General features: G+C 53.9%; 4 protein-coding genes across 4 annotated transcripts in view; 1 reads left to right on the forward strand and 3 right to left on the reverse strand.

Annotated features, from left to right (window-relative positions):
• Positions 1–32, reverse strand: part of CHC_T00001891001 (hypothetical protein) — a 1,278-nt gene extending 1,246 nt beyond the window's left edge. The window contains exon 1 of the mRNA XM_005712945.1: positions 1–32. This exon is cut by the window's left edge and continues 568 nt beyond it. Within this exon, the coding sequence (XP_005713002.1) occupies positions 1–32 (32 nt within the window).
• Positions 33–1,325: 1,293 nt separating this feature from the next.
• CHC_T00001892001 (hypothetical protein) lies at positions 1,326–2,012 on the forward strand. The gene has a single exon (XM_005712946.1). The coding sequence runs from the start codon at positions 1,326–1,328 to the stop codon at positions 2,010–2,012; it is 687 nt and encodes a 228-aa protein (XP_005713003.1).
• Positions 2,013–2,673: 661 nt separating this feature from the next.
• Positions 2,674–4,410, reverse strand: CHC_T00001893001 (hypothetical protein). Its single transcript, XM_005712947.1, has 3 exons — positions 3,872–4,410; positions 3,506–3,808; positions 2,674–3,382 (listed from the first exon to the last, which is right to left on the reverse strand). Exons 1-3 carry the CDS (start codon positions 4,408–4,410, stop codon positions 2,674–2,676), a joined length of 1,551 nt encoding a protein of 516 aa, XP_005713004.1.
• Positions 4,411–9,994: 5,584 nt separating this feature from the next.
• On the reverse strand, positions 9,995–10,663 carry CHC_T00001894001 (hypothetical protein). Its single transcript, XM_005712948.1, has one exon. It carries the CDS (start codon positions 10,661–10,663, stop codon positions 9,995–9,997), a length of 669 nt encoding a protein of 222 aa, XP_005713005.1.
• Positions 10,664–22,778: the final 12,115 nt, after the last annotated feature.

Here is a 22,778-nt window from a genome sequence, read left to right on the forward strand (position 1 = left end):
TCTAGACTTTCTGCAGTTGTCTCATACAACATACAACTTGTATGTTAACATGTGTAGCATTACACGCATAGTAGAGGGGGGGGGGGGGGGGGGGGGGGAGGTGGGCGAAGTGCGGGGCTGTGGTGGTGTCCGGTGGAACGGTCCTGATGAGACTTTAATGAGTCTCCACGAGTCTCGACTTGTCGTGGTGGTGTCGGGTGGAAAGGTCCTGTGGAGATGAGACTTGATTGAGTCTCGACCTGTGGTGATGAGACTTTAATGAGTCTCCACGAGTCTCGACTTGTCGTGGTGGTGTCCGGTGGAAAGGTCCTGTGGAGATGAGACTTGATTGAGTCTCGACCTGTGGTGATGCGGAGCAAGCAATGCCGACGTGTGACAGTTGGGCGTGCATGGATGGATGATGCAATTTATGTGTGGGTGTACAGTACAATTAATAGATGCATACTAGGCCACTTGTGCAAATAGAATGGGCATGCGCATTTACGAACTGTATGCTGTACGCACCTGCGCAGATACGGTATAGGCATTGTCATTGCCAACATACTCAACCATTTATCAAATTATAAATATTTTGGATTGCAAGCAATGTGAATTGAGATTACTGTTGACAGCTAAAAAAGGGGGCTGCGCGCGTAGGGGAGAGAGAAAAGCGAGATGTTTATTTCAAGAGGGGGGGTCGGTCCCGGTGTTGTTGTTTTTTTTCTGTTGTGTCCCTCCTGTCGCGGGGTGTCGCGGCGCGCCCCTTTCTCATATAGAGGGGCCGCCAGCATCTTCCACTTCCCAGGACCGCCGCCCTTCAAAGGGAGATTGTCCACGTGTACACCTGGCGTACACGTAGACCAATAAAATCATCTTTTGAAGGCTTTAATCCTGGGGCCACTCCTGGGTACTGTACCCTGTACAGTACCCCAAATCTCCCCCGCACGACCCCCTCCCCAGCCCCACACCCGGGCAGGGGCAACATATATACTGACCGCTGCTGCTCCTGGTGATCGGCTTGAGTCAGGGAACCGGCGCTCAACCTTGACGATCCCATTTGACACAATTTAGTGTCACAATCGACACCAATCCCCCAATCGCTCCACGTATACACGTGTACAGCTCATCATCACTGTAAGCTATCACTTCTATCATTAACCTACCCACTTTCTCTACTTTTCACACAACTAACTTCGGTGTTCCTGCGTTTTTTCTTGAAGAACCTGTCAACGCGTCAGGTTCTAATTGCCTCCAGTCTCAGAGATCGCTGATTGCTTGTGTGGCGGACTCAGGTGAGGTTTTAGTCCTCGAGTCTGCCCCTTGCAAGAAACCTGATGTAGACGAGGATGGCGAAAACCAAGCAGACGGCGCGCTGCAGTACTGGCGGCAAGGCGCCCCGTAAACATATCGCGTCGAAGGCGGCGAGAGTATCCGTTGAAGAGCACAACGCTCGTGAGAGGATAATGTGGCTATTGTCGCAAAGAACGGACGTAATGAAGGTGTCGAAGAATGAAGAAGCTTCGCCTCGTTTTCCGTACCATGTTTGGGTTGGACCGAATCTGACAAGGTATGACTTGGATTTGACGGAAATGCTCCGCCTTTTCGGTCGACATGTGGTCATCCACTTAAGTGCGCGAGGAAAGCACGGGGTCTCGGTAGATGAGTTTTCCCGAGTCGGGCTGACTGAATCGATTGACGATAAGCGTTCTTATGATCACGTGGAGGATGATGCTTGGAATATTGAGTCTATCTGCTACGATAGACTCGCAAATAAGTACGTCGCCATCGACGCATGCGATAAGTCGAAGCACCCCATTCTGCTGTATACCCTACAAGTCTGTGGTGGGAACAAATCTTCGGGCCACCAGATCCAAAACGACAAGTTCTACACGAACGGCAGAGAGCGCGTGTCAGCTTACCTTCTCATTGATGAGTGGTGCCAGAAGTATCCAGGGCGCTGGTTGGCAAATATCCACTTCCGGGGCCCGCTCAGAGAGCTCTTTGGCGTCTTCTTTCCATATCCACAACCTTAGTGCTACTCCCTATCAAGATCGGACTGATCTATGCATCCTAGCTGCCGTTTGCAACTCGATGCGTGCTCTCGGCGCGCGAAAGCTCGCCGATTCGTATTGGAAGCACTTCAAGGAGAATTCGAAATCGTTTGTGCAGCATGGGAGTCTTCCGCAACGTATTCGTGATCTGAGAGATGCCAACAAGCATCTCAAACGAGAGGAAGTAGTTCTCGAGCATACCTTCGGATCGGTCCCAACAATAGGCAAACTTCTTGATGTCGAGTCGGGAGTGTTTGTTGTCACGCTTGAGGGGAGTTCGAAAAAGTTGCATACGGTGTGCGTATCTTCAAAGGATCACATCATATTGGATTGTATGGAACCGTACCCCATGCCCTTCTCCCTTCAAGCTTTGAAACTCTGTCTTGGTGATGGAGTTAGTCTGCTCGAAATTCGTGAAATGCGAAAGGTCTGTCTTGTCCGTGCTTCCACCACAAGAGCGCTTAGCGCTTCCACTAAGCGTCGCAAACGTCGCAAGCTGAAAGCTGAAAGAAATAAGTCGAAATAGCCACGCTCTTTTCTCTTTTCTTGCCTATACGGGTTTCATGATAGCAATTGCATCTATTCTCTACATGCATTAAACGATTTTATGCCTAAGACTTAGCCTTAGGCTTTAACAAAGGACTTAGGCTTCGAACTTCCTTTCACGATATAGGACGAGTCGGCGAGCATGAATAGGCTTCCTGGATACTCTGCCGTGCTGCGACTCTAGCACATATCGCGGGTGGTGAACTTCCAAGATCCGGCACGGGCCGTAGAATTTGGAAACGAACGCGGGCCATTTCGTACCACCGAATGAAGTTCCCCGAGCGACAAGAACTTTGTCTCCCACTTCGAAGAAGTGAGACGACGACGCTACGAGCCTTTTTTCCACAGAGGCCCCTGAGCGAACTGCTCGTGGGACAGATCCAGTCAGGAGCTCCAAACGACGATGATGGTCTAAGGAAGGAACAACTAGGCTTGCACCTGTCTCTGCACTGGAATCCATCCGAGGCGGGATCCCATACATCAGTTCGAATGGCGACACGCCGTTCTTCATGGCACGTCGGCGATATCCATACAGGACCTGGGTGAGTGCTTCGTCCCACTCCATTCCAGTACCAAGAACTGTCTTACGGACGGCAGCCTTCAAAGTTCCAACCATTCTCTCTGCTCTACTGTTAGACATGGGAGCGTAGGCGAGGACGGTGCGCCAAGTGATACCGTGTCGAGCCATGAAGCTAGAAACGGCCGAGGCTGTGAAGCAGGTAGCATTGTCAGAGACAATGGTTCTCGGAGGGCCGAATGAGTACATGATTTCTCTCTTGACGAAGTCGAGAACCACTTGAGCAGTACTATCAGCAGTGGATAGAGCAATTGGCCATCCTGTGAGGTGTTCGACCGCAACCAACACGAAGCGATTTCCAGACGAAGTGACAGGGAAGGGTCCAGCAAAGTCAATAGAGAAAACATCAAACAAGCTTGTGATGGGAAGGCGCAAAGTTTTCTTATACCTGGGAATCGGACGTGCCTTCTGACACCCGTCACAACTCTTCACGTAGTCACCCACGTCCATACCAACGGTCGGCCACCAGTACCTTTCCGTGACAAATTGACGAGTGGTCTTCAAGTCCCAATGACCAATGTCGTCATGGAAACCCTTCAGTATCTTTTCGCGATCGGAAATTGGGGCAACAACACGAAGGCCACGAATGGTGCGGCGGAGCAACTTCGACTCCCAGACAAGAAAGTTCTTCGCATTATTCTTCATGCGAGACTTCCTGTAATCATCCAACCCAACCGGTGTTTCGCCTTGCAGATAGGACATGATATCTTGGCAAGACTCTTCTAGATCTTCTGGAGAGTAGATCGGGGTCGTGATAGCGAGGGCAAGGTCTCCCTCTTCCTGGCAAGTTGGGTTGTCGCCGTTCTTGGGCTGAATGCGAGAAAGGTAGTCAGCTGCACTATTTGCGGATCCACGACGATATTCCACGGTGAAGTCGTACTCGGCTAAGAAGTCTAGCCAACGAGCCAAACGACCGTGGATGTCTTTCTTGCGAAAGGCGTAACTAAGAGCCTGGTGATCAGTAATCAACTTGAAAGGTGTAGACGAAAGCACGTAAACACGAAATTTCTTCAAAGCAAAGATGACCGCAAGCGCCTCACGCTCACAAGCGGAGTACTTGCGCTCAGATGTATTCATAGTACGGCTTGCGTACTGGATGGGGTGTATTTTCCCATCTTCCTTCTTTTGAGCCAACACAGCCCCGACGGAGACCGATGACGCATCCGTCTCAACGACGAAGGCCTTCTCGAAGTCTGGGTAAGCCAAGACTGGCGGAGAAGTTAACTTTATGCGTAGTTCATCAAAGGCTTCTTGCATTTCTCCGGTCCATTTCAATCTGCCGTTTCCGGATGTAGCCGCATGGAGTACTGCAGCAATGTCCGCAAACTTGCAGATGAAACGACGGTAGTAGCTTGCTAACCCAAGAAAGCTCCTAAGTTCAGTCGCAGTGGTCGGGATCGGTGCATTCCGAATCACTTCGACCTTGCTCGGGTCAACGGCAATCCCGCCTTTGTCGACAACATGACCGAGCAACTTGATCTTCGCCTGGGCGAAGCTACACTTTGTCGGCTTAAGCTTAAGACCAGCCTCGTCAAGCACATCAAATACATGCTGCAGGTGGCGAAGATGTTATTCTATAGTCTTAGAGAACACCACAACGTCATCGAGGTACACACGCACAAACCGCACTCCGCGAAAGATTGTATCCATCATTCTCTGAAATGTCGAAGGCGCATTCATCAATCCAAAGGGCATGACTTCGAACTTATACGTCCCGTAGCGACAGACGAAAGTAGTCATTTCTTTGCATTGTTGTGCCATCCGAATTTGCCAGTAACCACTGAACAAATCCAGAGAAGTGAAGTACGCATTTCCTTCCAAGTCATCAAATATCTCTTCTATTTTCGGCAAAGGCCATCTGTCTGCTTTCATCTTCTGGTTCAGAGAACGGTAATCAACACAGAAGCGTGGATTCCCATCTTTTTTGGATACGATGACGACCGGAAAGGACCATGCGGCGCTGGAAGGCGTGATGATTCCTGCTTCCAGCATTTTGTCCAGCTCTTTCCGAACGATTTCGTTATGCAAGGGAGCCATTCTCCTCGCCGAGTGATAGATCGGATTAGTATCATCTAACTCGAAATGGTGCTTGATTGGGACTTCAGCAGGCCGAAGATCGTCAAGGGATGTAGCAACGATACTGTTATCCATCAGGGCGGTCTCGATGACTGCTTGAGCTTCATTGTCAAGATGCACAAGTTTTTCCCGAAGCATTTTCACGGCCTTGTTGATGACATTCGAATCAGGTGATTCTACTTCCTCATCTTCTCCGGTCGCTCCGTCCAGAGTTAAGTCTAGCTCGAAAGGTTCATCGCCGAGGATGGCGACAACATAAGTCTCTTCTTCCGACGAGTTTTCTGAGGCGAACGACTCGACATCAGAAGTGAAGTCCACACTATCAGTCTCCGAATCCGCGACAATGGGACGTACTTGATCAAACTCCAGACTCATTTTCACGGTTTCGTTTCCGATCAACATACTAACAGACTGGTGACCTAGATCGATGCAGGCTTGAATTTCTTCGAGAGTTGGATACCCGATTAAGATATCAACTGGGGATCCTTCAACAACCAAGAAGTTGAGTGAAGTAACAGCACCATTGAACGTGACAGGAACTTCCTCGATGGAACCTAAGCAGGTTGTCTTTTGTCCATTGGCGACCGTAATCTTCGTCGAGGTCGGCTTTGGAGACAGAGAGAGCTTCGATGCCACAGACGCATTCATAACATTAGGGATAGCTCCTGAGTCTAACAACGCTCTCATTTGTGTCCCGTAGACTTGTACCGAAACTACTTTCAGACGTTTCGGCAAAGTACCGATCGAAGCAGCTACGCGGCGTCTAGGGCGACTGTTGAACAAACGACGGATCTCTTTCTTAGCCTCGTCGCCATCTCCTCGAATCAGTTGACCGAATGTCAAACCAGAGGGGGCGTTCGCGAGGGAAGAAACCACATCGTACTTCCCCGAGTGCTCTTGGACGGCGTTCTTCTTACTTTTCCTCTTCTTTCTTGTTCGACGGCCGGGCTTAGGAGGTTTCCTCATGTGGTTCGGAGTCCAGTACTTACGTGGGTTGAGAAGGGACGGGATTGGCTCGCCGCCACCATCCTTTCGCGTCTTGGCCACCGGCTCTCCATCGGCGTTTCTCTTGACTGATGCCACTAACTTCTCATCAGCAGGGAGGTCGTCGTGTGTCACAACACTCACCTGGTTCCTGCGGAGCCCGTCCGTGTACCCGACACGGCAATATCCGTCTGGGTCTTCTTAGGAGGGTAGGCACCGCTACCTCCCCTCTGTGGACCAATTATAGCCCAACAGCTTGTCTCTGAATGACCAAATTTTCCGCAGCGAGGGCATTTCGTGTCCCTATGCGGATTCGCATCGCATCTATTAGCGCCATGACCCGGTCGTTTGCAATAAGAACAAGTACGATCGTGGGCGGGGCGGAATGCTGTTGCGTCATCCCTCGACTGATTCTTCTTGATAATAAGGGAAATATCGGCTAGTCGATCAGCTAAAGCGTCAACCTTCGTCTCGAGTGGAGACAAGGGAGCTTTTGAACGCATCATGACCCTTTTTGACCCACCTTGCCCTTTCGGCTCATACATAACTTGCGAGCTCTCTGACCCCTGGTAGCGCGAATTGCTCAAGGAGTTCGCCGCCGCCTGAAAGGCGCAGCGACCAGACCAGAAGTCCATGATTGCGTCGAATAGGGCCTTGTAGGTCTTCGCACCTCGATAGATGGCAAACTGGGCCAACTCGAGATGTTCCATCACGGCGTTGCGAAGCAGTCCGAACTTCGCTTCGTCGTTGAATCCCGCCTTCTCGTAGTGACGGTCTGAGTTTCGAAGGGACCTACTGAGATCCCCGAAAGAAAGGCGAGCGGCCATTGCATCCCGAATCACATCTTCAGGTGATTCAACCGGGGCGAACCGCTCGACCAAGGCCTTCTTGACCCTCTGGTAGTCGGAGCCATCTGCACTGATATCTCCGTTCTTGACAAAGGCTTGATTAAAGAAGTCGAATGCATCTCCCTCCATGTAGCGAAGGAGTTCAGATGCCCTTTCTTCGTCCGACTTGCCAGAGGTGGCAACATTCTCGAAGACGAAGAAGAACTTGTGAACGTCGGCCGGCTTCGACCCGTCAAACTGTGACAGGGAGCCGTCTTCTTTGCCACCCCTCCACAAGAGTACCATGTTGACAGCTAAAAAAGGGGGCTGCGCGCGTAGGGGAGAGAGAAAAGCGAGATGTTTATTTCAAGAGGGCGTCGGTCCCGGTGTTGTTGTTTTTTCTGTTGTGTCCCTCCTGTCGCGGGGTGTCGCGGCGCGCCCCTTTCTCTTTTAGAGGGGCCGCCAGCATCTTCCACTTCTCAGGACCGCCGCCCTTCAAAGGGAGATTGTCCACGTGTACACCTGGCGTACACGTAGACCAATAAAATCATCTTTTGAAGGCTTTGGTCCTGGGGCCACTCCTGGGTACTGTACCCTGTACAGTACCCCAAATCTCCCCCACAATTACGAAGTCAAATTGTGCGCTTTCCGTAATATCCAAATTGCGCCGTCTTTTAGGAAGTCTCCCGCTCTTTTCCAAAACGATACAGTAACTTCGGAAGAACAGAGGTCTTCTTCAAAGTACACACCCCACCCCATCAAAATCCCTTCCCCATGTCTCCCTTTACTTCAACTAACGCAGCTACTGCCCTCTCTCTACTCGCAGATGCAGCGGTAGAGAGAGAAGGAACTCGAGGTACAGCTGTCTCAACCGCTCCAAGAGGACACTGACGAAGAAAATGGTTCCGAGTGTCTCATCATGGACACTTTTTATGATCAGGGCGGGGCAGAAGGTATCAGGGAGATGACTAACTTCTCCCCAATGCAATTTGAAGGGGTTTGGGAGGCGTTTAAGGGGCACATAATGTCCGAATATAATGTCGGACGAGGACGGAAATGTGACAAGACCGCCAAGGATGTGCTGTTCATGACACTAGCCGTCTTAAAGCATGGATCGCAGTGGGATTTCATGGGAAAGATGTTCGATATGAAGGCGGCAACATTTGAACGCATCATTCTAAAGTTTGTCGCAATAATATCCGGACCAATATACGAGCATTACGTTTCCCATCAAGCCAGAAAATGGAGTATGAAAAAGATGGTCGATACCAACGCTTTGTTTCGCAACTATCCGATGGCCCGCTATGCCACCGACGTGACATTCCAGCCATCAAATCGCCCAAGCAGGAACTTGAGCGAGAGTAAGCTGTACTTTAGCAAGAAACATGGCTTGTATGGATACAAAATTGAGGCATCCGTTTTGCCAAATGGGATGGCAATTGGCTGTAGTGCCCACGAGCCTGGTTCTGTATCTGATTTTCGCATTTTTCAGGACATGCGACAGTTTCACAAGGAGCAATTGAAAAAGTGTGCTGATGAATTGGAGCTGGAGGATGATGGTCCAATGGAAGACGAATTTCCACATACATGGGGGATTTTATTAGACAAGGGCTATCAAGGTTCTAAGGAGTTCTGTCGTGCTATCCATCCGACTAAGAAGCCGCGTAATGGTGTTCTGTCACCAGCACAAGTTGCAGAGAATCGATATATTTCAAGCGACCGTGTACTGGTGGAAAATTATTTTGGGAGGATGTTGGGCATTTGGAACGTTGTGGGGTCAAAATGGAAATGGTCAGAGAAAATATATGATTCTATATTCATGTTGTGCATGGGGCTGACTAACTGGCATATTCGGTGGAATCCCCTTAGGGCAGATGACGGACGTCTGTACCATAAGATTACCAATCGTTGGTACAAGATTGGTTCAACTCAAATCGAAAAACGCAGACGCGTACAGGCGAACTATCATGAGAAAAGTCGTAGACGTGTTGATATGAGGTTCCGCGCAAATCAAACTACTGAAAGCCCAGAGTAAATATTGTGTTAGCATGCTGTTATACGCAAAGCATCATCGCTTTAATAAATTCGCTTTCATTATTAGCATATGGGATATTCCTGCAATACCCCACGTATTTGCGGAATTGTTTGGTGCACACAGTAACTACTAAATACTATTGGTAACTCCTAGGTCTTTGAGAAATATCCACATCTTAATGTGGGAGCCTCATATTTCCGGATGTGTTCTACTTTACAATAACGTTGTCCGCCGAGTCGCATCAAAATATTTTCGAAAAACTCCTTTTACAAAACTCATGTGAGTTTTACAAAAGGAGTTTCCTGTGAACAGGACGTCCGAAACAAGCTGTACGTGAGTCCTACGTGAGTTTTGACAGCCTCTGTACAGTAATCTCTCTTTATAAGAATGAGGACGGGAAAGGACACCATCATTATTATTCATGTACCACTTCAGCTTCTAACCGCACAACACCACTCACTACCTTTGAATGGTCGACTTTATGGAGAAAGTACAGGGGCGGCCCTATGCAAGAGCGTTAGGGCCAACCTAGGGTACCTCAAGCAATTGGTGTAAGCTGTATCCTACGTCTGTTAACGGATAAAGCCGTATATTGGAGGACGAGGGAAGTAAGGATGGTGCTGCGGCGCAACCGTTCATGTAGTGCGGAGTTTCCAGTGCGAATAGCAATGTACAGTGCGGGCCAAAATGATAGGGACACAGGCTATTCGCACTGTGGCAGCCCCCTTTTGCTCCAATGATAAAAGAGAAGAGGCTCTGCACACGTATTGGGAGAGCTAATCGTGATAGAAAAAACGGTTTTATAGAACAAAAAACAGCCTCGGAACTATAAGGCCAAACGTGTTTACGGCATGGCCATAATGATAGGGACAAGACCTCTACCCCATTATCTGGACCCCATGTATGCGCAATATTCACCTCAGTACTTCGTAGCACCTCCCTTGGCAAGGTAACAGTCCGTGCAGCGTCGTTGCATGGACCCCAAAAGGGATTTCAGTATGTCCGTGGTGATGTTATCCCAGGCTTCCCAAACGGCCTCTTTAAGCTCTTCGACGTTGTCAAATTGACGACAACCAGCGTATACAGCACGTGCCAACAGACCCCAGAGATTCTCTATAGGATTTAAGTCCGGGGACTTTGCCGGCCAGTCCATAACCGGCACCTCTTCCTCCTCAAAAAACTGCCTGACCCGATGTGCCCTGTGAATAAAAGCTCCGTCATGCATGTATATCCATCCTGCGTTCAGCTCCTGATCAATAAACGGTAGCAAATAACTTTCTAATGTCTGTATGTAGTCCTCTGCGTTCTGATTTCCTTCGAGCAACACCAATTCGCATTTCTTCGTCCCACAAAAAGCCCCCCAAAACATGACCGAATTCCCACCTCCTTGCCTTCTCGAGAATATGCGCTTGTCCTTCCTCAGGTCGTGCCAATAGAAGGCGAATCCATCTGGTCCGTCGAGATTGAACTTTTTCTCGTCGGACCAGATGACTTTATACCAATCTGCAGGACACCATGTCAGCTTCTCGCTCGCAAAATTTTCACGAGCGACAAGATGACGGAGCAGCATCATTGGAGCCGACACCATCTTCTTGAATTGGAAGTTCGGGTCGTTGTGCAGCGTGCGGCGGATTGACCGTGAGGCAACAGAGAGTTCCAGCTCCTGACGAAGCGTATTAGAGCCTTTTGTTTCATTTGAAGCAGCCCGAAGTAACCTTCTCTTGTCGGTGGGGGATACCTTTTGCGGTCTTCCTGGCGATTTTTTTCTCCCATATTCTCACGGTGCGCGCAGGAAGTTGGAAACTACGTTCTTGGAGCGGTGCACACGAGCAGCGATGTCTTGAATGGTTCTACCGCCTTGAGAAAGACCAGCGATAAGCCCCTTTTCGTGCTCGTTCAGGACTTTGCCTCTTCCCATTTCTCCGAACTACCAACCGACTGTTTTCTGCACAACCGTCTGCAGACCCCTCGAGTATAGCCTTAGCATGGCCTTTACGCCTTTCGGCGGAACGCAGTTTGCGTTTTGCGCCAAAACGCGAGTTAGTTCCTGTTGTCCCTATCATTATGGACATGCCGTAAACACGTTTTTGCATTATAGCTCCAAGGCTTTTTTATTCTATAAAACCGTCTTTTCCATCACGTTTAGCTCGCCCAATACGTGTACAGAGCCTCTTTCCTTCTATCATTGGAGCAAAAGGGAGCTGCCACAGCGCGAATAGCCTGTGTCCCTATCATTTTGGCCAGCACTGTAGTCGGCAACGATGTGTAGGCCTCGTTGCGTGCCGGGGCCTGAGGCCCCGTAGATATCCCATGCCAGGGGGTGCAGCTGTACGGTGGTAGTGGGGGAGCAGACATCAGCGTAAGTCTTGTGCTTATCGCGCTCTGCCTGCACGATCTTTTGCGCAGAGGTCCGTGACCGCCAGCCACTGTTGGGAGAATGAGGGCTGACAATGGTAATATCGAAGGCATACGGACTGTAGCGCCATCTGATCTGACCGTCTACTGACCGCCAATCGGTCGCCTGTGCTACTGTACGCAGATATGTGTCTGCGTCCTCCTCGAATGGCCTCCACGTACAGTGTGGAGGATTGTTGCATTAAAGCCACAATTTGGCCGAACACTCTTGCAAGGTTCGAATTACCTGACCTTTGGGTCCAAAAGAAAGGACCATGAGAATGGCCGGTGGAAGGAGATAAAAGTTCACCGATGGTGAATGAATAAAGAGAGAGGGACTACCCTACCTTTGCCCTTTCTAAGAACGTATTCCCTGAAGTTGCCACAGATATATCTTTCCGGACAATCTTCAGACTTACGTTGACGGAGAGGGCATTATGTCAAATCTTGTCAACGATGAATTGGATGGACAAGGCCCTGAAAATGACGACCTGGTGTCTTCGGGACCTACCAAGAACCAGACTATTGTTGCCACCATCAAAGCACCCCGCCTGAAAGACGTCACTTGTCTCCATTTCATCAAATTTAAAAAAGCAAGAGAGAGCTATGAACGAGAGGTGATGGAAAAGAATTAGGATCCTGGCGTGGATATGCAGCTGGCATCATATGCGACGTCCATTGATCACAACGTCCTTGAACTGTTCATTGATCGTCAATATATCAAGCACGATTCTGTAGCCGAGGTTACCGAAGCAGACCTTATCGAGTGCATAAATCGTCGCTGTGAACGTCCAAAAGGGGCTTTCGAATTATCTGATGTCGAGAAAGCCATCAAGACTGTGTGCATCCGCATGAGCATCCCTGGTGCCGAACCGCGTATTGACTCCCTTGTTCTGGACTACAAGCGTACTCTAGAAGCATCCGGGTACAGCAACTTCCCAAAAGAGTGCCCTAAAATTGCGATAAAGCACATCTTCGATCGGCTCAGATCTACGATCTTAAGAGAGATGATGGAAGATGAGTTCGAAAAACAGGACTCGAAAGGATTACACAAGAAGTGTTTCAGATACTTCATAGCAGAGCTCGTTCATTTGGCTGAAATAGTTGAGAAAACGAACTCTCGCCGCAGTGTTTCCAGTGGGAAAAAGATCTCCGCGAGCCAAAAGGGGGTCGTGTCAAGAAACCCGAAGGTGAGAAAATCTGCACTGGAGGCAAGCCGTTCGGAGGCAAGCCTTCGAACGGAAAGGGCAACAAACGCCCAGAAAGAACCACGCCTCTCTGTTTATATGCAGAGTGCAAGGCAAATGGCATCAGGAATTTCATCAAGGAATTCCCATTTGTCAAAGACGACGACGCCGCTTGCAACAACCTCATTGCCGAATGGCGCAAAGAGTATGGTAGATCATCCAAAATTGAAACATCATGGAGGTATGCGGTCGATGGGTGGTCCTCAAGTGGACAACCATACTACTCTATTCAGTGGCAAGTTCCACAAAAGTCTTGAGGTAATGGTATTGGCAGAAAAAAATGTGCAGATGATAACCTGATGCCTCTTGATGTGTTCGAAAAACTGAAATCTATCAACAGCACACTGAAGGTTAAGACGTTGGATACTCCGCTGGAGTACGCTCTGGCAGTGGACCATCCAGGACACGAAGAATTCGCTAAGGTTGTATGCGATCGCACTGTAACGGCGGACGTGGAGCTCCGCATACGGCATAGAACAACCTTGTTCTTCCGGAACGTGGAGTGGGCTATCAGTAAGCAACCTGCGCAACACGTTCTAATTGGGCGCCCGCTCCTCGAAGCACTCGGCTTGGACACAAAGACCATACTCGAGGCAGCATCGGATAGGCACAACGGGATCGTTAATGTCCCCGACATTCTGCTGACTCAGATTGAGCCCCAGAAATGGACGCTTGCGAAGTTCATCCGAGAGGGCATCTACCACCACCAGCATGCGGATGATGGATATGTCAGCGATGAGGATATATACATCGACCCAGGGGAAGACATGCCCGGTGAAGTGGAGTTGGCTCTGCAGAAAAAAGTGACTGAAGCCAAGGCGAACGGTTTGTCCTCTGAAGGCGTAACTGAACTGCAGGCGTTACTGCGCGAGTTTACTGAAATTTTTAGAGTACGTCTGGGCAAAACCGCTCCAGCTAAGGTTCCGCCAATGAGAGTCAAACTCAAGACTGGTGCACGACCGGTCGTTGCCAAAGCTCGTCGCTACAGGGCTGACCAGCGCATGTTCCTTGAAAAATACATTGACGAGCTGGAAACCATGGGTTTTGTTCGAAAAAATGAAGAATCGCAATGAGCAAGCGCCCCCTTATTGGTGCCTAAAATGCCCAAGGGCAGATTTTGTATGACAGTGGACCTAAGGGCTGGTAATGCAGCTACCGAATCGGTCTGTTGGCCGATGCCGCACGTGGATTCTGAAGTATACGACTTCGCAGGCAGCAACTCTTTTGCGACGGTTGATTTTGTTAGCGGTTACTGACAACTTCCGCTCCATGCAGAATCGCAAAGTATTCATAGCATCGTCACCTCAAAATGGAGTTACTCTCCAACGAGGACGCAACAAGGTGCTGTGAACTCCGTAGCGAATTTTCAGAGCGGAGTCGAACCATTGTTCAGGTCCATGCGAAAAAATGCCAAAGCTTGGCTTGATGATTTTCTTCTGCACTGCAAAGGAGAAAAGTCCTTACTCGAAAAACTGCCCCAGTTTTTTTGCTGTGCCGGCAGTACGGATTTTACCTGTCAGCCAAGAAATGCGTGTTCTTCATTAAACTAGTTCGCTGGTGCGGGCGTCTGATATCTGAAAAAGGCGTGCAGATGGATCCTACAAGGGTATCGGCATTGCAGGAGCTGGAAATGCCTCAAACTGCCGGTGAACTATGCCAGCTGGTGCACTGTCTACGCTGGATGTCAAATGCAATTCCGCATTTCGTGCAACGAGTAGCTCCCATGTGTAGTGCAGTGACCCTGCGCCCTTTATCCCTGGTCACCGCCGTCGGGAGGCCGCCCTCCCCGCCTTTGACACGTGTACTGTGCGCGCACACTTGGGAAGGTACCCTACGTGTGCCACACGTGGCCACACGTGTACCACACGCACACACACGTGTATGAAAGTCGTATGACATGTATATGATACGTGTACAACACGTGTATGACACGTATACATACGTGGTGCGCACAAGTTGCTACGCTAATTAGCGTCTAATGCCAAGTGGCAATTCTAATTAGAATTGCCACTTGGCATTAGATTAATGACGATAATTAATTATTAATTACCCATTTAATAACCGACGCCGACGACGGCGCTCGGCCTATATAGGTCGGGTCTCGGAAGGCGCTACAGTAAAGAGGCATCAGGCATCAGGTGATCGGACCCCATCTCTGGTGGGATCCTCTACGGTTCCTATCTAGTTGGCTAAGTCTGGTACCTGCACCCTTCCTCGTCATCCTTTTTCTTGTTTTTCCTTTACTTTTTCCCTTATTTTCTACGTTTCTACGCTACACTTCTCCTTCCTTCTTTCTTCTGCCTTCTTGTGTTGTTCTTCTTCGACGCTGTCGATAGCGGTCCGCGACGCGACCGCCACACCCACTCCTTCTAGTTATCCCGAGCACCCCTTCACGCGCTGACCGCGACTCTATCCGCGATTCTCGCGTTACCTCTGAGCTACCACGGACAGAGGGCCCCGAACACCCTGGTGGTGACTGGACATACCGCTTTCCCTCATAGCGAGATTTACGACCTCGTAGGCGAGTGTGTCCACTGCACTACATTTTGGTCTCCCGACCTAGAAGGAGTGGACACACGATGAACAATTCACGAAAAACCCGCCTTCCTGGCGTCAAGACTCGAGCCGCGAGCAGTACACAAAGCGATCGAGCTCCGCGCCAAGATGGGCGAGATACCCCAAGAACTACCGGTCCGCTCCCAGCGGTGGTTGTGGATGCACCGCCAGATCAGGACCAACCAACTCGGATGATGGAGAAGCCCAGCGCGATCATCGGGGCGCGTACCCCAGACGTTGGGAAGATAGCCGACGTCGAGGCTACAGTGGTCGCCCTCGTTCGCGAACGCATACTTCATATTGAAGATACTCTCACGGTTCTGCGTGCTAAAATCTCTACGATGGAGGCGCGTCATGACCGCGCAGACGCTGAGCTACGCCTTCTACGTGGCGAAGTTACCTCCGTTTTGGAGGATCTCCAGATTCCGGACGCTATCGACGGGTCAGTCACAATAACTACCCGCGATGTACTGGCTCGGATGGTCAGAAGACTCGAATCGGTCGAGGAGCAACTCCACGGTGGAGGTGACGAGGCCGACCTCGAAGAACAAGATGAACCCCGAGTTGCCAGGAAAAAGACTCCGAGAGGAGGAGCTCAAGATTTCGAACGCCACATTGGCGAGCAATCGAGGAGATCTCGAGAATCGCGAAAATCGCGCAAGATCAAGAAGGATCGCTATGATCCTTGTAGTACAACGGCGCGAAGGCAATCGCACCACCGCTGCCGCCCTGGGATACAGTATGATGGGCTGTAAGCGCGAGAAGAACTGTAAGGAGTTATATTTACAGCACACGGCCGGTGCGGAGTACAGTGGTACCCCGCTGGTTACACGTGTAGGATCCGAACGGTAAGTAATTAGTAATTAGTAGTTAATGGCACAAATTAGCCAATTTAGCACAGTAGCTGGTATACAGTAAGTAACAGCTACTGTAGCGGGACAGGTGTCCTGGCGTCCCACTTAGGGGTTAAGACCGGGGGCACCTGCCCCGTTCCAGTAAACGAGAGGCAGACTCGCCTCCCTTCCCTTTACGGCTTTTTGCTAACTCCGTCCGGTTTTACCTCTAAGTCTCAGGCTTCTAACCCGTGACCGGCCGTCTGGATCTAACACCACCGACCGGCTGCGCGTCACCGGCCACGTGAGCCTTCCCTCTTTTCGAGTCCTTCCGTACGGTTTGCGCTCGCGTGGGTTACCCGGCGGCGCGCGCTCCCTTACCTCTAACCCCCCTCGTTCCGAGTGGTCGGGACGAAGGTAGTTATACCACATTTTGGTACTCTTGTGGAGGGTATAACTACAGAGGTTGAGCCCGCACTGGATCGCCAGCGCGAGCAACTACCGATCGGATTGAAAGAGGTCGACAATCACCGCGTCGATCGCCAGTGATCATCGACGATGAACCGTGCGGATTCCGCCGGAGAAGATACCGCCTCCGGGCGAGCAAGTACCCGCAGTGGCAGAGGCGCACAGCACCCCCGGATCGACAATCCGGAAGCCCTGCTACGCCCGCCGTCTACAAGGGGCCAGAAGACCCCTTCCGTGTCGGACACCACCGCCGGGCTACCGGCTGGGGGGGGGAACCGCGTACAAGTACTGTACGACGCGGTACTCCCGCGACTACAAACCTGGATGGAGAATTTCCTCGCTGAGGAATTACCTCAGGTCGTCCAGGTTTGCCTCGACCGAACGGCACTAAGACTGGTGGCGGAGCATGCGGACACCGCGCTCCGCGCCCTGCTGGACAAGAAGATCGCCCCCCTCGTACGCGACGAGGTGGTGGCAGCGCTCGCCGCGGAGGAGGACGAATCTCCGACCGCATTGGCTCTAAAGGGAGCTATTAGCTCCGCCGTGGCCATCCGTCTGGCCACGACATTTACCGAAACGGGAGGCGCGGTACCTCCGCCGGCGCCGCGCCGTGAAACCGTTCCGGACTCAAGCTTTAATATCGCTGATCCGATCGGCGCCGTACCCGGGATTGATAGGATGGACCCTCACCCGGAGGCCAGAGCCATCTATCTCCCAACCGTTCACGGTGCTACAGGGAGGACCACAGAAAATGTCCTCCCCATACTCGCCGGTACGGGCGACCCCCGCCGGACAGACAACCGCCTGGGGCTCCCCGAGACAGAGAATCGGGACCCGTACCGGTTGAGCAGAAGACGTGCACCCGGCACGCACAGGACCAAAGCGGAATACACCCGGTATTCCGAGGCTGAAGACCCCCGTCACAGGACGGATGAAAACCGCGAGGAACGCCGCTGGCGATACCGCGATAACCGCGAGGCACGCCACGGGCGATACCGCAATGCCGGAGGGGGAGGATACTCCTCCGATGATGACCCATCCGGTTCGAAAGACTCTCGCAGGCGGGGCCACAGGGCACGCCGCGATAGAAGCCGAGACCGGCACCGGCACGACCCGTCCGACTCGGAAGACTACCACACCGAGTCGGATGAAGAGCGTCGTCGCTCGAGCAGACACCGCCGGGCTGCCCCGACGAGCGACGAGCGACGGCCCACGGTAATCAGGCCCCTCAATGACCTGTTTACCAAGGCCGTCAACTACAAGACCTACCTACTGGAACGGCGTAGCTCGCACTACGACTCCACAGTAGCGCGGCACATTAACCGTTACCGGAAAAAACTGGACGTGCAGATGAGGTCCCACACGTTCAGCGGTCAAGATCCGATTGCGGTATTGGGACTCCTCGCACGCCTCAAGATGGCGTGCGACCACAACGGGATCACCGAGGGAGCCGCAGTGTGGTGCTTCCAGTTCTACCTCACCGGTCAGGCTCACGCCCTACTCCAGTCCCGTCTCAATGGAAATACCATGGCGGTTGACGTGGAGCGGCGCGAACTGCTCAGGACGTACCGGCAGGTCGTCAACTTTTTGTTGCGTACCTATGCGACCGATGAGGTAATTTCCGAAGCGGTTTGGGACGTGACCTCCTTCCGTCAGAGTTCAAAAATGACGGAGGAGGTCTACAGCAACTACCTCTGGGACAAGGCACTCCGCTGCGGTACGGTATTCTCCGACAGGCGGTTGAAGTCCCTGTTCGTCGAGGAGTTACTGCCCGCCACGTGCGTGCAGGTTCGTAATTACCTCGCCACGCACCCCGATGTGGACTACCAATCCGTCGCTCGCTATGCGCAAGCGATCGGGGAAACCAATCGGGCTTCCCGTCGACAAGGGATGTCAGCCATGGCTCACCGAGAGCCGTCCGGAGTGGCTAGAAGACTCGGCCGCACCGCAAGGACGAGGCCCGTGCTGTCGGTTGAGTTCGCATCCGACATCCCGACGGCCAGGGGATTTGCTGAATAAGCAATCCTGGCCGTGACGGACCAAACCGCCACGCCGACCTCGATGAGCTCGCCACCGACGAGTTATTATCCGTCGCCGGCATCGTCGACGGCGAGCGCCCCAGTTCCACCCGCCAACCCTGGCGACGTGCGCACAGGACCATACGGGAGGCAAGGGCAGGATCCACGCGTCCGGTTCTCCGGCGGGAGATTTCCCGGACCGCCACCGTGCCGGTTCTGCCTGGACACCACGCACCGACAAGAAAGGTGCCCCGTCGTTGCCGATGCGAGCCTGCGGGCCAAGCTTCTGGAAGCACGAGAGGCCAACTACCAGAAGCTACGCATCCGGCAAGGTCTCCGCCCGGGATCCCCGTTCAACCGCCAGGGGCCGTCCGCTTGGCGAAACCAGCGCCAAACGGCCCCCGCGGGCGTCAACGTGGCCGAGGAACCGCACCCCGACCCAGCCCGCGGCGGACGGAGAACCCGAACCCGCCGCAGAGTATGTGTCCAGCCATCTGGTCGGTCACCGGGAGAACTGCACAGGGACCCAGTACAAGGTCCGCTGGTATGGCTACGCCCCAGCGGACGATACCTGGGAACCCGCGGAGGGACTCCCCCAGGCCTTCATAGACCGCTTCTGGCGCACGCGGGCGGCAGCACGGCACCGCTAACACCGCACTAGGAAACTCAGCGCGGGGCGGGACGATCCTGCGAAGGACCTTCCCCGGGTGGCGGCCAATCGCCACAGACGCACGCGGAACCCCGCGCGCGTCACTGCAACCCCCGCGCCGGAAGACCCGGCGCAGGAGGCGGCCAATCGCCACGGACGCACCCGAAACCCCGCGCGCGTCACCGCAAACCCCGCGCCGGAAGACCCGGCGCAGGATGGGGCGAGGTCGCCACAGACGCACACGGAACCCCGCGCGCGTCACCGTAAACCCCGCGCCGGAAGACCCGGCGCAGGAGGGGGCGAGGTAGCCACAGACGCACGCGGAACCCTGGGCACGTCACCCCAAACCCCGCCCCGGAAGACCCGGCGCAAGAGGCGGCCAATCGCCACGGACGCACCCGAAACCCCGCGCGCGTCACCGCAAACCCCGCGCCGGAAGACCCGGCGCAGGATGGGGCGAGGTCGCCACAGACGCACGCGGAACCCCGCGCGCGTCACCGTAAACCCCGCGCCGGAAGACCCGGCGCAGGATGGGGCGAGGTCGCCACAGATGCAGGCGGAACCCCGCGCGCGTCACCGTAAACCCCGCGCCGGAAGACCCGGCGCAGGAGGGGGTGAGGTCGCCACAGACGCACGCGGAACCCTGCGCGCGTCACCGCAAACCCCGCGCTGGAAGAACCGGCGCAGGAGGCGGCCAATCGCCACGGACGCACTCGAACCCCGCGCGCGTCACCGCAAACCCCGCGCCGGAGGACCCGGCGCAGGAGCGGGCGAGGTCGCCACCGACGCACGCGAAACCCCGCGTGCGCCACCCCAAACCCCGCACCGGAATACCCGGCGCGGATGGGGGCCGACTCCGCCGAGGGGCTCCTCCAGGCGGCCACCACCCGTTTACGGCGCACGCCGATCCCCTGCGTGCCACCGCCCGAGCCGTACCGAATGGACCGACGCGGGGGGGAAGCTGACCCGCCGGCAGGACGACCTGACGCCGCGGTGGTCAAACGGCTTGGCGCCCCGGTGCATACCCGCCGCCGAGAGACGGAACCCGGCCGCGTAAATACTGTACGGGCACGACCTCGCCGGGGCTCCAGGGCACTGTGGACCACGAGTTGCGCGAGCAGCATACACCGCCCGGCACGTGTGGCCGCTGGACCATGGCGGCAGTTCAAGACGCCTCCGATCCTCGGGGGGTACCCAATCGGAGCTCGTCAAACCGCCGAGAAACCACCCGCCCCAAGGAAAAAGCAGGCGGAAATTACCAAGGAAAAGGCCGGTTCCGCCCCAAGCCGGTAATGGGGACGCGCACCGGGTGTTGCGCGGGGAACGGGAACCCGCCCCCGCAATGACCCGTCACGACGATAGTGCGGTCGCCCGCCCGTCGGGCCGCGGTACGCGTCAACCCGACATGGAAGCGCGGAGGGAAACCCGCAGCGGTACCACCGACCAGGCGGTCGAGAAGATCTCACCCCGACGGGCGACCCCGGGGGTAGGCCACAGGCCGCACCCGTCGCGGTAACCCTCCACCGCAAGAGCACGTGGGCAACCGCGCGCTACCGCTGCCCCGCGCCGGATTAACCCGGCGCGGAGGGCCCTGGACGGCAAGGAGGCGACTCCGGTCGCCGGCTTTTAATTAAGCCCAAAAGGGGGCTACGTTTTTCCTCCTAGAAGGATGGGAAAAATTCGTAGCCCCTTCCCGTTAACGGCATTGTACTCCCCGGGTCTGCCCGCGTCCGGAGGTCCCAAGACGGAAAACCGACTTTGGGAAGGCCCAGGCGGATTTGGAAACCGGAACTGTAAAACGCTGTTTCTGCTCGTTTTTTACAGCTTCCTTTCGTTTCTAAATCGCGCCTCCGCGGAAAGTGACAACGGCAGGACTTACCGACCGGTTTTGGACGAACGGCAGAGCGTACCGCCGCTGGGAGCTCCCCACTGACCGCACGGACAGGCTGGCGGTCACACACCCCGCTGTCTCGCTGGTGAAAGGGCGCTGTTTTTGGAAAAACGGCCAGCCCTCCGGGGGGGTGGGGGAAAATCGCTTCTTTGGCGCCGGTTTGATGATGCCCGGCGCCGGGGGAAGACGCCCCACCGCAACGGCAAGCCTATCTGGACGGTTGAAGGTACAGCGGGTCCGTCCGCTGTACCTGTAAACCCGAGTTCCCGCTCGGTTCTTCAAGGGAACACTGTACGGGAAGAAGGGCTACGATTTCCCCTCTAGAAGGGCGAATAAAAATCGTAGCCCATATCCGAGAACGGTTCCAGACTCCTGAGGTCGTCGCCGACCTGGGAGTATTTGGAAACACAAAAGTGTTTATGCCGTTTCTGACTGTTTTTACAGTGTCTATTGGTTTCCAAATAGGAACCGTTCGGGAAAAAGACTACCGTGGGGTTTTTGCTCGTGTTTTGGACGACAGAGGTACCGCACGCCCGGGGAAAGGTCTGGGACGTACCGCTGCGGGGCTGGCAGGGGCGTACCCGTGGGGTTTTGGAGGAAATAGAAGGGGAATTCTTGGAAAAATGGCCAGCCCTCCGGGGGGTCCTGGAAAAAGGCTTCTTTGCGCCGGTCGCTCGAGGCCCGGCGCAGGCGGAAGCCGCCCAATCCAGACGGTTGCGTACCGCGAATGGAACTGGGAACAGCAGGAGCGCTGAACTCCTCCGCGCGGGTCGGGAAATGACCGCCGCTGCGGGTGTACATGCGGGTGAGGACCCGAGGAAGGTACCTACTGTACAGCCGCGTCTCCGCGGCAGACGCATGGTCTCCGTTCGGGATAGAGGACCGTCACAGCTGGCACGGATTTTAGTCCGCCGCGACGGGGACGTGTCGCGAAATAAGGAAGGGGGTCTGTAGTACAACGGCGCGAAGGCAATCGCACCACCGCTGCCGCCCCGGGATACAGTATGATGGGCTGTAAGCGCGAGAAGAACTGTAAGGAGTTATATTTACAGCACACAGCCGGTGCGGAGTACAGTGGTACCCCGCTGGTTACACGTGTAGAATCCGAACGGTAAGTAATTAGTAATTAGTAGTTAATGGCACAAATTAGCCAATTTAGCACAGTAGCTGGTATACAGTAAGTAACAGCTACTGTAGCGGGACAGGTGTCCTGGCGTCCCACTTAGGGGTTAAGACCGGGGGCACCTGCCCCGTTCCAGTAAACGAGAGGCAGACTCGCCTCCCTTCCCTTTACGGCTTTTTGCTAACTCCGTCCGGTTTTACCTCTAAGTCTCAGGCTTCTAACCCGTGACCGGCCGTCTGGATCTAACACCACCGACCGGCTGCGCGTCACCGGCCACGTGAGCCTTCCCTCTTTTCGAGTCCTTCCGTACGGTTTGCGCTCGCGTGGGTTACCCAGCGGCGCGCGCTCCCTTAACTCTAACCCCCCCTCGTTCCGAGTGGTCGGGACGAAGGTAGTTATACCACAATCCTGATTGGAATCCATACCCTCCGTCCTCTGACGATTTTGACGACTGTGAGTCGGACCCGTCGGATGACGAAGAAGCCTCAAGTGAGGATGCTGGTGAGCGCCGCAGACGAACGTCG

This window comes from Chondrus crispus, genomic scaffold (genome assembly GCF_000350225.1).
Source record: "Chondrus crispus Stackhouse genomic scaffold, scaffold_118, whole genome shotgun sequence".
NCBI lineage: Eukaryota > Rhodophyta > Florideophyceae > Gigartinales > Gigartinaceae > Chondrus > Chondrus crispus.